At 46.7% G+C, this 14,316-nt stretch overlaps 1 protein-coding gene across 1 annotated transcript in view; it reads right to left on the bottom strand.

Moving 5' to 3' along the window:
* The window catches only part of WDFY4 (WDFY family member 4), a 376,632-nt gene that overhangs the window by 128,698 nt on the left and 233,618 nt on the right, over positions 1-14,316 (bottom strand). The window contains exons 42-43 of the mRNA XM_019502557.1: positions 12,527-12,569; positions 10,252-10,418 (exon numbers count right to left, since the gene is read on the bottom strand). Of these exons, the coding sequence (XP_019358102.1) occupies positions 10,252-10,418; positions 12,527-12,569 (210 nt within the window). The remainder of the gene's footprint in view (positions 1-10,251; positions 10,419-12,526; positions 12,570-14,316) is intronic.

Below are 14,316 nucleotides of genomic sequence, written 5' to 3'. Positions count from 1 at the left end.
ATTGGCAGAACTGGGACACAACAGGAAGAGAACTGGGATACAGGTAAGGAAGGGACAGGAACATGACTATACTTTGGTAAGTGATGATTCAGGAGTAAGGAGGGTCCAGTCTCAAGCCAAGGGGAAGCTGGAGCAGTGGATGACAGAATGGAAGCAGATGGTGGGACATTCAGAAAGGTGTCCTGCATGGTCAATACTTGACTGTTGTGTCGGTAGAACTGTCAGTTAGGGTGCGAGCACTTTACTGCCCTAGTTTTACAGGTACAAGTTGCAGCAGGGATGCATCAGAGCCTCTGATAAGGCAGGCCCAGCTGGGCTGAACTTTTGAGCTTCCACACCTGACCTTCATCCTGGGGTAATGTGACTGTTCCAATTCTCTGGCTGCTGAGAGCACCACTGAGCCCTTCTAAGCATATCTGCAGTTTTAGGCTGCAGGCACACCTTAGCAACAGCCTCAGTCTGCTCCTGCGCAGCAAGCCTCACAGTCACTGCTTTTTTTTTGGCTCTCCTGGCTCCTGTCTTAGCTTTGGCTTCTTGTGACCCTGATCTTGGATCACCCCTGGAACTCGGCACTTGCCTCTCTGATACTCCTGGTTTTTGACCTCAGTTTGCACTCCAAACTACATCTCTCAGATCTCCATCTTAGCTTTCCTGGAACCTGATCTTGCATTCCCCGCTCTGCTGATCCAAAGCCTAACCCGACACTCCCATAACCATATCTATCGGACCTCCTGGCTGCCCTTCAGGGCCTGGCCACCTACATTCTGGCCAAACCCTCACAGGATGCAGCTCCCTCTCTGTAAAAGTACATGAAAATTTATTTCCATTCCTGCATCTATTCTGGTATAAGACACCAATCTAGGTGCTAGGGTTCGAATACTCTGGTGTTGCAGTTAAAGTGGTGCAACTCTCTTGCGTAGGCTTATCTTTGGACAAATGGAAAGAAGTGAAGGAGCTGACTGGCCAGCATAAGGAAAGCACTACAGCTGGGTGCCAGTCAAAGCTGGGGTGAGGAACAAGAGACAGGAGAGGCCAGCTGGCAGCAGACACATGCAGAGCCAACCTGTGAAGATCTGAGCATTGGTTAACTGTGGCATCAGGACTGGAACCCACTGGGAGTGCTGCATCAGACAACCAAGATGCATCCCTTGAGGCAAAAGGGCAAAAGCTGGAATCCTCTGGAGCTCTGCCATGAACAAATGCCTTCCCACTTATGCAGGCAGGTCAGTGTGACACATAAAGAGGCTCAGTCTGCAGAAGGTCAACCAAGAGATCCACCCTGCAGCATGGGGCAGGCTCCATGGCCTCCAAATTGTCCCTAACTTCCACTTGAGTAGTAAGTGGATGCAGACTACAGAAATCACAATTACTTGTGCGCATGCATGCATGTGCTATGGGGGCTTACTGGTGGTCTCTGAGTTGGCATACCTCTACACAACTGCATCTAAGGTAGGACAGAGACACACTGGCCAGCCAGCAGAATGGCATGTGATGGAATTGAATCTTCCTCAGGCACTGGGCCTGTGTCACAACTTAACGGATGCATTCGGCATCCCTAGCACTCCAATGCCTGTCACAAATGTTAAACCCACTTCATTTAGAACAGCGGGTCCCAACCTGTGTGCCACAGCACACCGTGTGCCGTCACGCATATCCAGGTGTGCCGTGGCATTTTGGGCTGGAGCCACATGCCTCCCCCCTGTCTGTTGCTGCTGCAGACACAGACAGATGGGGAGTGTGGCTCCAGCCCAAAATGCTGTCCAGCTGGCTGTGCACCCCCCACATCGGTGTCGGCTGGCTGCATAGCGTCCAGTGTGCTTTTTTATTTAGGTAAGTGTGCCATGGGGCGAAAAAAGTTGGGAATCACTGATTTAAAACAAGTGCCCCTCTCCAGGAGGGAAAAAAAAAATATATATATATATATATATATATATATAAAAACAAACAACTGGAAAGAAACCAAACTTGTTTTTTTAAGTCAGTTGGTTAGTGTGTAATGCTAATGACACCAAGGTTGCAGGTTCAATCCTCAGTTGGAGTAAATGATCTCTTGAGGTCCCTTTCACCCTTACTTCCCTATGACTATGTTAGCCCCTCCTATTCTAAGCTCAGCATGAACCTCATTCCAGCTGAGTAGTGACAGTCCAACAAACAGAAAGTGTACAAGAGACTCTTCACCAAGACAATCCGTACCTACAGGGTCTCAATCTACTGAGACACCAGCCAACCCAAAATTAACATAGATTAAATAAGCTCTTCCTCTGTCAGAAAAGAACAGATTCCAGTTCACCGGTGGCTAGAATCATTAATCAATGATGAAAGGTGACATAAAATAATTGAATAATTACCTTCTAAGGTATTGCCTAAAGCAATATGTTTCTGGATTGTTCTACCCATTCAGATGCAATTGAAGTGAATGCCATTTTCAGGATTAAGTTTGTCATCTTACTTTTTTGGAGTAGGTTTATTTTTCAAATGTACCTTTTTGGTTTGAATACACACCCACAAAAGGATCCCTCACTTGGAGCGTAAAAGCCAGATTTTCAAAGATGCAGATAGCAATAACATAACTCAAAAGTAATGAAGCAGCATAGGCAGGAAAGTCTGTCAATTTTAATACAACACTCAGGCCCCACATACCCCTCTTCTCAGTTAAAAATACTGTGTGAGTCAACATCACAATTATGTTCACCCACAACAAAGACATTGCAAACACAGGGGCTCACAATTTTTGCTGCTGTGACTTCTTCAAACAATGCAGATCCCCCAAGGTCAGATCTGGCCCATGGACTTAGCTCTCCTTCCTCACTTTGTAATGTGGGAGACTTTGGAACACCCAGAAAACTACAAACTGGGCATGTCTACTCAAGACACTTACTGTGAAGCTACCTAATTCGCTCCACAGTAAGGCAAGCGACAGACATTCAAAAAGTCTGAGCCTGAATTGATTCAAGCTTTGCAGGTTACTCTAACCTGGCTAGCCTAAATCAGTTTTGTAACCAGACAGACACCCCAGAAATGCAGGCACATGCCTGCAGTGGCTCATGCTAAAAACCCGGGGGCACTAGAGCAGCCCTCCCTTCCCCAGGGCAGAGCTGAGGGGGCATGGCCAGGCCCCAGCAGAAGGCTGTGATTAGGGAGGGGTCTCCCCCTTGATAACAGAGCATTTACCAGCTCTGTTATCAGCATTTAACACACCATCAGAAAACAAAGCCTGGCTCATTATAATTTCTTCTTAAACAGCTTTTTTCCAAAGGAAGGAATGCAGGGACATTACCATCTGAGCTGTTGATTTCTACTTAAGATTTCTACTTAAGGATTTCTGCTTAAGCAGACTTAGGATTTCTACTTAAGCAGGGAGTGGTGAGGGGGAAGGAGGGGAGCACAGGGAAGCCAGCAGACCCTGGGGTGGGGGGTCGGGGGGTCTGTTATTCCAATTTCTGTTATTCCAGTTTTGGTTTTTTTAAGCCTTAAGAAATTACAGAACTAAGGTTGTTTGTACAAACTTACTCAAGTTGTCTGGTGTATATGCATCATGAGACACTTTCTAGTTTCATGATCAAATGCTAGTTTTTCCATAAAACCTCCCTCCTATGGCATGCAAGATGCACCTGCTCTGGGGATGAATTGGGTTTTGCAGTGAAGGAGGCTGTGGCTTGCCAGATCCCTGCCCTAGTTTCTACAGAAGTTGAAAGATGTATAGGCAATGAGGCAGGTGACTAAGAGAAAAGACAATATCATGGTCCAGGCATTAAAAAATGCTGGATTGGGAAACTGGATTCTATCCCTACCTTTCCCTCATAATTCTTGTGGGAAGCTAGACAAGTCCCTCAACCAAACTTTTCATATGTAGGCATTAGCCCCAGGTTCCTCATCTTCCGCATGCAGGCCTGACTTAAGACCTTGAGATCCGATGCAGTCAGATGCCTGATGAATCCGGCTTCTTACAAGTTTCACAGATCCGTGCGTTGACTGAGTTGGAGTCCAAGTTTACAGCATGCAAAAGAACTGGTTCTGAGAGATTTCCTGTTTGCAGATGATACGGCCTTGGTTGCCAACAGTGAATCTTCCTTGCAAAATCTCTTGGGCACATTTTGAGTCATGCAAGAACTTCAAGATGGTAATTAGTCTGAAGAAGACTGTGATCACGTACCAAGGGGTGGAAGAACCAATACCTGACATCACTCAGGAGGATAAATCTCTGCATGTCATTGACAGTTTTTGCTACTTGGGTTCTACGATCAGCAGGAATCTTAGCCTTCAGACTCAAATGACTAACAGAATTGGAAAAGCAGCTAAGAATTTCAGGGTACTACAGAAACAAGCATGGAATAACAAAACTATCAGCTAAGGTGAAGTTGTGAATTTAAAAGACTTGTGTGCTGTCATCTCTGCTTTATTCATAGATTCATAGACATTAGGGCTGGAAGGAACCTCAGAAGATCATCAAATCCAACCCCCTGCCCAAAGGGCAGGAAGTCAGCAGGGGTCATAGGATCCCAGCAAGATAGAAGTCCAAATGTCTCTTGAAGGCGTATGTGCTTGAACCGCCTCCGGCAGCAGTCTATTCCAAACCTTGGGGGCTCAGACAGTAAAGAAGTTCTTCCTTATGTCCAGCCTGAAACAGTCACAGAGGAGTTTGTGACCGTTCGATGTTGTCATCCCTTGGGGCGCTCTGGTGAACAGACGTTCCCCCAGATCCTGATGAGCACCCCTGATAAACTTATAGGTGACCATCAGATCACCCCTGAGCCTAAGCTCTTCCAGGCTAAAGAGTCCCATAGCTCTCAGCCTGTCATCGTAAGGTCTGTTTTTCTGACCTCTGATCATGTGTGTGGCTCTTCTATGCACTCCCTCAAGCTTCTCCATGTCCTTTTTCAATTGTGGAGCCCAAAACTGTATGCAGTACTCCAGCTGCGACCTCACCAACGCTGAGTACAAAGGGAGAATGACGTCCTGGGATTTGCTCAAGAAGCATCTATGGATGCAAGGCAGCGTTTTGCTCACTTTACTAGCTGCAGCCTTCACATTGAAGGCTCATGTTCACCTTGTGGTCAATGATGACCCCCAAGTCCCTTTCGTCCGAAGTGCTAGCCAGTGTAGCACTGCCAAGCCTATAAGCATGCTGCAGGTTTTTCCTCCCAAGGTGGAGAACCTTGCATTTTTCAGTGTTAAATGCCATCAGGTTCACGTCTGCCCATTTCTTGAGCCTGTCAAGGTCAACCTGGATTGCTCTCCTGCCCTCAGGTGTGGACACTTTACCCCAAAGTTTGGTGTCGTCGGCGAACTTGGCCAGTCCGCTTCTGATGCCAATGTCCACATCACTAATGAAGATGTTGAACAATATAGGCCCAAGAACAGAGCTTTGAGGGACCCCACTGGTCACAGGCCACCACGACGATTGACTTCCATCAACCACCACCCTCTGGGCCCAACCATGTAGCCAATTCCCCAGCCAGTTGATTGTGGAGAAGCTGAGGCCGCAGTTGGCCAGTTTTGCCAAGAGGTGATCGTGGGATACCAGATCGAAGGCTTTTTAAAGTCAAGATATATGATATCAATCTCTTCCCCCTTGTCCAGGTGGTAGGTCACCTGGTCGTAAAAGGAAATAAGATTGGTCAAGCAAGACCTACCTGCAACAAACCCATGCTGGCTATCCTTCAGGATTTTGCCATCAGCCAGTCTCTTGAGAATGGTCTCTTTGCTAATCTTTTCTAGGACCTTCCCTGAGATAGAGGTCAGGCTGATGGGCCTGTAGTTTGCTGGATCCACTTTCCTCGCTTTCTTGAAGATAGCCACCACATTGGCCTTCTTCCAATCTTCAGGCACTTCACCAGAGCACCAGGAGTTCTCAAAAATAGGTGCCAGGGGCTGGGCTATGATGCTCGCCAGCTCCTTGAGTACCATGGGGTGTAAGCTGTCAGGGCTGGCTGACTTGAAGGTGTCCAGCCTCTCAAGGTGTTCCTTCAAATGGTCAGCAGAATCTCCCTCACCCAGGCCTTCCCATTCCATAATGGGCAAGGGAGTCCCTTGGGACTGGTGAAAGTACCCATTTAGCAAGTTGGCTTTTTCATGGGCATCGGTTGTCAGTGGACCACTGCTAAACCAGATGGGACAAATGTTGCCCTTGCTTTTCCTCTGGCTCCCCACATTTCTAAAGAACTTTTTATTGTCCTTCATACTTGTAGCCAGTTGGAGTTCAGTTGCAGCCTTGGCTTTCCTGGTTTGGTCTCTGCAGGTCCAGATCAGTGCAGAATATTCCTCCTTGGAGGTGGAACCCGTCCTCCATCCTTTGTAGGCCTTTCTTTTTAGACACAGGAGATCCACTAGTTCCCTGCAGAGCCACAGGGGCTGCTGTGCCCTTTTGCTGCCTTTCCTCCAAGATGGGATAGACTTTGCTTGTGCATCGAGGATTGCTCCCTTAAGGAGCAACCACTCATCCTGAACTCCCCTCCCCTTTGGGCTGAGTCCCTTTAGGGTTCAGAAACATGGACTATGTACACTAGGGACATCAAGAGACTGAACAGCTTCCACATGAGACCTCTGCATAAGATCCTGAATATAAAGTGACAAGACAAAATATTAAACACAGAGGTACTAGAGTGTACAGGACAGACACACTTAGAAACCACTAGCAAAAAGAGGAGGTTGTGATACATCAGACATGTCAGGAGAATGGGAAGAGTCTGTATCCCCAAGAATATTTTATATAGTGAGATTCAAGATGGGGTTAGAAAGTGGGGTCACCCTCTATGGCAGTACCATGATGTGTGCAAAAATTATATGAACTCATTTGACATCAAGGTAGAAAGCTGGGAGGAGCATCCTCGTCTGATCTGAGGGGAACATCTGGCACTGGGTGCAGCTCAACATGAAGCAACTTTGAACCAGAGGATGGAAGCAAAGTGAGAAAGAAAAAAACAGCATGTGTAGTGGTAAGCACTACAAAAAGTGAGATCCTAACTTTCTCAAATTTGGGTGCCCCAAATTAGTGAATACTAATAACTTTAACTTCTCTAGGCTTCAGTTTCCCATCTGGCAGGGATACAATATTGACACACCTCAGGGGAAGACAAAGTAATGTCTTAGGCACTCAAATACTAGTGACATACACCTTTGGAAAGCCCATGAGGAAATTAATTGTTCTTTTTTAAGTGCAAGGCTTGAATATTGTACAGTTAATAAGGCCTGGCAACACACAATAAATGAGAGGAAAGGAACATACTGAGTTAACTATTCAGTGATCACCAGTTATTCTGTGTACTGAATGATGCCAGGGCCCTATGGAAGAAACAGCACATTATAATTTAAGTAAGGACCACAGTATGAATATGAGCCAGCAGTGCAATGCTGTAGCCAGCAGGGCAAATAATACACTGGCATGCATCAATCAATACATCTCCAGCAAAACCAAGGAAGTGATTCTTCCACTATACTTAGCATTGGTGAGACCACAGCTGGTGTACTGCATCCAGTTCCGGGCGCCACACTTTAACAAGGACATGGACAAGCTTGAGAGGGTCCAGCAAAGAGTCACCCGTATAATCAGAGACTTGCAAGGCAAGCCATACTAAGAAAGGCTAAGGGATCTGAGACTTTTCAGCCTAAAAAAGAGAAGGCTCAGAGATGACTTGCTAGCAGCTTACTGCTACATTAGGGGAGTACATCAAGGGCTCGGTGAACAGCTTTTCACCAGGGCACCCAAGTGGAAAACCAGAAGTAATGGCCACAAACTCCTGGAAGACGGTTTCAGACTCAACGTTAGAAAAAACTGCTTTACAATAAGGGTGTCCAGACTGTGGAATAAGCTCCCTCCAGAGGTGGTGCAATCACCTACTCTACACATCTTCAAGAGGAGACTGGACAGTCACCTTGTTGGGGTCACTTGATCCCAGTTGTCTTTCCTGCTTGGTGCAGGGGGCTGGACCTGATGATCTTTTGCGGTCCCTTCCAGCCTTACAATCTATAAATCTATGAATAAACACTTGATCATAATGCATATGGATAAAGGGGGTGAATTAAGGCTGAACAGGTGACCTGAACTTTGTAATTTCCTAGCTTTGGGATACCTGACTTTACAACCTTAATAATGCTCTTTTAATGTAGTTCCTGTGTTACATTTAACCTACCTATTACAGTAGTATTTAGAAGCCAGTTAGGTTCAGACCCTCTTGTGCCAGGTGCTGTACAAAGGTCCTATCTCAGACAGTTTACAGCCAATTCTCCTCCCTCCTTCTCCTGTGACCATCCTTCCTTCCTGCACAACTGCTGACACACCACCCCCATCTGCTTCTACTCCATGTCCAATCCTCATCCATTGGGTTTTTCCTATCAGGTTCCCTTCCTCTAGGCATTCTGAATGAGAAAGCCATGTAAGCTGTTCATGTAATTTATTTTAACATGTACAATTAATTCACATAATGCATAATAGCCTCAGCAATCTGTGTGTTTTATGCAATTTGACAACAGGATAAAACAACAAATCAGATCTAAGGGAGAAGATTCTGCTTTCAGCTACCCTGGTTTGACAGTTCTGTAACCACACTGACTGCATTGGTTTTCCTTCTGATCTGCACCATCAGAAGCAACATCTGAATGACCAAGATAACTGTCCTTTGGGAGTAATATCATTCACTTCGTTGGTACTACATCAGCAGAGAGTTTGTCAACTTATCTCTCGGTAAAGCCAGTACATGTAACTGGATAGTTACAAAGGCTTTTCTTTGATTGTATTGCAGTAAAACCCTATGCAACATTATAAAACATCAAGTACTTTCCAGAGCCCTGGCAGTCTTGTGCTATGGAAATCAATCTTCTAGCTGCCAAGGCATCGCAATGACATCTCTGTTCAAGGCATTAGGTAAGCGGGTTCCAGTTGTGTGGTTAGAGTGCAAACAGCTCATGAGGCAGTCATTTACAAGGCAGGACTGTGGTGCACTAAGTGAGCACAGGACAGCTAATGTCACCCCCTGCTGCTTTTTTAATACTTCTGTCAGTTCAGCAGCACAATGGCTGCTGCTGGAAAGACGTGTCTGGTATTTCTGACAGCTTCCTGTGGAGTTACATGGAAGACAGAGAGAGCCTGAAGACTCAAAATGAGACCAGAGCTATGTATGGGAAATGCATGTCACATTTTCATGCCCTTCTCTTTCTGCTGGGGTTTAAAGGAAAGGAGGTAGAAGTTTAATTATGATGCCTTGTTGTACACAGTATCAACAGCTCTAACGGGACAAGGAAGCCATCATGTTCAAGATAAAGAACCCCTGGACATTGGAAAAGCACCAAGCAAATCTGGCAGCACTAATAAGACATAACAAATAAAAGATAGAGCTCACTCTCTCATATGTTTATGCACAGCATTTGAAGCATTGTGAGGACAGAGACCGTAAAATGATGTTCTCACTGTTAGAATTCAGTGGAATGATAACCCTTGGGGTTCCCCATGCTGGAAGGCCAAACACACTGATCTTGGACTATCACATTCCTTAGGGTTTGGAAATGACTTTTGAGAGAATGATATAGCAAGAAAGTCCCTCTGGCTGCTGGCAAGAGGGTCAGGTTGCCTTAATTCTCCTCTGCCACAACTTCATGTTTCCAGTCTGTAGGCCCTGATTCCCTTGTCTTCTGGGTTTTACTGCAGGAAAACACTATAGGAGAAGATTGAGATTGGAAGTAAAGCCATGTGAAGAAAGCAGGTAACACTTGGCACTCAGAGGGTGGGAGTCTGGTCCAGTGATCAAGGGAAGGAGAGGAAGGGCAGATGAGAGCTGGGGAGAATAAAAAAGTCTCCTATTACAGCAGGTGTAGAGGAGAGCATTTATAGGGACTGTCACCTCTACAAAACTGGTGGGTTCTTATGGAGGTGGTGAGTGACGTGTACTGAGGACACTGCTCAGGAGGTCAGGAAAGGTTTCTGGCAGGGGAAGAAGAAGCAGGAGCCTTGAATGAGCCATGTCTGGACCTAGTCCTGACCATCCTATCTTGCAGCTTTTGGAACCTTCCTTGACTCCTGAGATGTACACTGCAAGTCCTTAGTGCTGCCTCAAACATTGTGGAACCACACACACTCTGCATTTGGACTACATCTAGAAAATTGTGGATGCTGCCAAAATGCAAGGGACAGATCAGTATTAACAATGGTGCTTACTATATACTCCACCAAGTCCTTTGCAGATTAAAGAGCAAATTTCCCTGCCCCTCTTCATCCTGAAATGCCACCTCCACAAAAAAAAAAAGTTCACTGTATGCTACCTTTTCACTCTCCACAAATTCCTGTAGAATAATTTGTCTTTCTATACACAGTTCCAAGAAGTCTTCAGAGTGGAAACTTTCATGTAGGGCAGGGAAGAATGTTAGCTGGTTACAATCCGTGTCCCTCTCATCCATCTCCCTTTCTGCTTCATTTACCATCAGCTCCTCTACATCAATATAAAAGAGAGCACAGTGTTAGCAGCAGCCAGATGACATGAACAGTAGCAGCAATTGAGACTTTTACCCAATTTGTACTACTTTGGGGAATGGTATAAATTACTAGCAAAAAACTGAAATTGGTTAAAACTCAGGAAGAACAATGTAAAATCTGCTAATTGCTAGGACATAGCGAACCCATTCTGATAAACTAAAACCTGGCCCTAGTATTCAAACTTTAGTCACAAACTGAGCTCCAATATTTGTCAAGGACTGAAAAACACTGAACAAACTTGATTATTTTACAGGTCTGTATGAGTTTGTGCTGAACAAGTATAAGAAATAAATAAAAGCTATTCATATGCACAGATGAGATGAGGAAGAACTGGAAACTGTAGTGTCTGGGGACATCCCAGTGTCTGGATAAGATTTGAAAACAGCCAAAGAAGGGTCAGTACCCTGATTATTTATCCCAGCACTGAGACCACTATATGCTACTGTGAGACTTTAGGAGGTCACGTAGTGGTATGCTGATATTCCTGCAGTGTAGACGTCATCAGCTTTTGTCACATTTCCTTTGCCAGTTCTGTCCAGCTTCCCTGTTTCATCTCTAAACTCTTTGATGCACAGACTAATTCATACTCTAGGTTTTTTTGTATTTAGATGCAGAAACTATTTAGTATCATTTTTTAGCATTTAGCTTGTTGCAGAAACTAGTTATTACGATCTCCAGCACAGTAAGGCCCCATTCTCAGCTGGACCCAAGACCCTACAACAATAAAAGTGATTTATAAAAAAGGATCTACCTAACTCAAAGAGGAGGCTGGCCAATTTCATGGGGAGATGCCAAATTCATAAGCTGATTGCAGCTGGGCCTCCCCACACCTCTGGTTGGCTGCTGATTGGCTGAAAGAGCTGTTCATCATATGCCCCCCCGCCGCCACCCCGCTGATTGGCTGCAAGGGCTGTTTGATATGTGGCCCTGCCCCCTCCACCTATTGGCAGTGAGGGGCAGGGCCACATGAGAGGCAACCCTCAGCCAATCAGCGGTGAGGGGCAGGAGTGGCAGCCATCTTGGGCTGTCCTTGGTGCCAGCAATCCTCCCTCCCCGCTTTGCCTCCCAGCAGTCTGTGAGAACTGTTGGACCCTCTGGGGAGCCAACATTTTATTTTCAATAAGTTGTCTTTTTTGTTGGTTTTTTGTTTTGGTTTGGGTTTTTTGCAGATTTTGCAGACATTGCAGGATTTCACAATTTCAGTGACATTGCAATTTTGGTAGGTCCCTGTTTACAAATGTAGTTCTCCCTGGTTTAAACTATAGTTTTGCCACAGCGTACCTGAATAGGTGGCTGAATTCACAGCCTTAGAACTGACTTAGAAATCAGAAGCTCTTTACAAAAATATTTCTGTAAAAACCAGTTCATTTTGTCCCTTTTTTGAGGGATTCTTTTGATACAAAAGAGTCTCATTGTACTAGGCAAATTTGCTTTTTGGCAATGAAAGATTTTGGGACAGAAATTAATAAAATGGCTCTGGTTTGAATCATGAGGACATAAATAACTCTTAAATGTCTTTTTTTTTCCTTCATTTTTTCCCTGCTCTTCCATTTTTTCACCAGTTTATTGAAAGCTATCATACATATCACATTATTCTTAGTCTCTGCCCCATGCTCCCCTGTTTTTTTTTAATAATAATTTCAAAGCATGTCCAGAGAGTCGGAAGTCTGGGAAACAGGTTGAGTGCAACACAAGAGCTTCTGCACAAGAGGGGAAAATTTTGGCAGATGATTCTATGTTCTCTTGTTGGGTACATGCAAAAATAACATGCTCTCCAGTCTTCTCACCAAGGCATCTAAATGTTCGCTGTAATGGCTTGATTTTTTGGCCTCTACTTTTTTCCCAATGGCAGCAAGAAAATAATGAAATGAGAGACTTAGTATATGGTACAGAGATATCCCCAATATGACCCTAAAAACATAAGGTGATCTCTAGTCTAGAACACTGTCAACATGTGCTTCCTGGGCCAATTATCGCCTGAAGTCACATTTACTTACTCCAGCTGTTTCATCAGCCCTGTGTACCCATTTTCTTCTATGAAGCATTTTAACTCTAAACTGTTACCTTGATTTCCTTCGTGACTTGAAATAGATTCATTTCTGTGAACCTGAAAAGAGAAATGACATGATTAAAATGGCATGCCAAGGCAAAACATCAACCACTGCCCTGCTGCAGCGGCAGTTGTCTCAAGATATGTCTATGGTGCACTGTCAGCCCTCCCATTAAGCATCACTATCAAATACACCAGACCCATCAACTCTCACTCACACATGCCAAACCTAAAAATGTGGTAGTGAAGCCCTCCAGGAGTGCCTTCCACAGCTGCTCTTGAGCTCTCAGTCTCTTCTGTAATTAACTGGATAGGGTAAAGATATACCCTCAAGCCCAGACACACAAATAATTCATTGGAAGGGATCCCAAAGGAGCAAAAGAACAGATATATATATACTGTCTCTCTGTCCAAAACACTTTATTCACGTTGATTGGCTAACAAACAGCCAATCAGAGTGCAAACAAGCATTCCAACATGAGCTGGCACCGGTGGAGCACTGCCATGATGGCAGGGACACAGGGGATGGAGTTGGGGGGGAGGCCCAGGCCAGAACTGCTGGCCTGGCTCCCCTCTGCCCTGCTTCCTGGAGACAGGGGCAATGGAGCAGATAGAACAGGGGTTCTCCCCTGCCCTGCTCCTTGCAGGTCGTGATGATGCGGTGTGGGGGCAGGCCACTGGAGCTGGCCTTGCCCCCCCTGCCTTACTTCTTGCAGGTGACGGTGGCGCAGGGGGGAGCAGGGTTGGGATGCCACAGGGGGTGTCGTGGCCACTTGCTCTGGCCTTGACCTGCCCCTTCTCCTTTCTATTGTCACTGCCTGCAGGGCCTGAGGCAGTGGCGGTGGGGGGAATAGCGGGCGTACCATGGTGGTGACAGTGGGGGACAGGGAGGAGTGGGCCCAGGCCTGATGCGGGGAAGGACTGGGACCAAGGGTGGGAACAAGCCAGGCTGCCACAGCAGGGTGGGCAGTGGGCCAGGGCTGACCTGGCAATGGCGGGGGGATAGGAGGAGTGGGCTCTAAGCCTATGTGAGGGAGGGGGAGTGGAGGAGGAGTGGTACCGAGCCCAAGGGAGGGAGAAGGACTGAGCCCAAACTGGGGGAGAAGCCAGCCCGCCATGGTGGTTGGGGGGGGAGCAGCAGACCTGGCCTGACATGGCAGCAGCAGGGGGAGGGGAGGAGCAGACCTCCTCCCATCCTTGAGCCTGGTCCCACTCCTCTGCCCTCCCGCCTGTGTCAGCCCCAAGCCCCACTCCTCCTGTCCCCCCACTGCCAGGTCAACTTGGGCTCGGGCTGACTGCTCCCCCCCCCCCCGTGGTGGTGGCCAGAGGTATTTTTAATTTTCTTTTGATTTTATTTGTTTGACAAACATTGATTTCCCTCCCACCTCTCCTTCCCCCACTGCCGCTACAGCAGGGGAGGGCACAGCAGGCCCTGCCCAATGTGACCCAATGTGGCAGCAGTGTGGGGAGGGGAGGAATGGGCCTCCTGCCCCGCATTGAGCCTGGGCCCATCCCCCCCCACGTTGCTCCTCCCTCGCTCTGCCCATCCCCCCACCACTACTGGTTTTGGCCCGGGCCCACTGCTCCCTGCCGCCACTGTGCTGGCTCAGCTTCTCCCCACCATTGGACCCGGTCCTCCCCTGCACCAGACCCAGGCCCACTCCTCCCTTCCCCCCGTCACTGGGGAACAGGCCTGGATGGGGAGGGGCATGGGGCTGCATCCCTGCTTGCTTCTGCCCCCTGTCATTCTTGATAGGCAATTGGCTAGTATATATATATAAAAGCCATATCGGCTGATACCAAT

This window comes from Gavialis gangeticus, unplaced genomic scaffold (genome assembly GCF_001723915.1).
Source record: "Gavialis gangeticus isolate Ggan-Ray unplaced genomic scaffold, GavGan_comp1, whole genome shotgun sequence".
NCBI classification, from domain to species: domain Eukaryota; kingdom Metazoa; phylum Chordata; order Crocodylia; family Gavialidae; genus Gavialis; species Gavialis gangeticus.
This window is presented reverse-complemented; position numbering and strand designations above follow the sequence as displayed.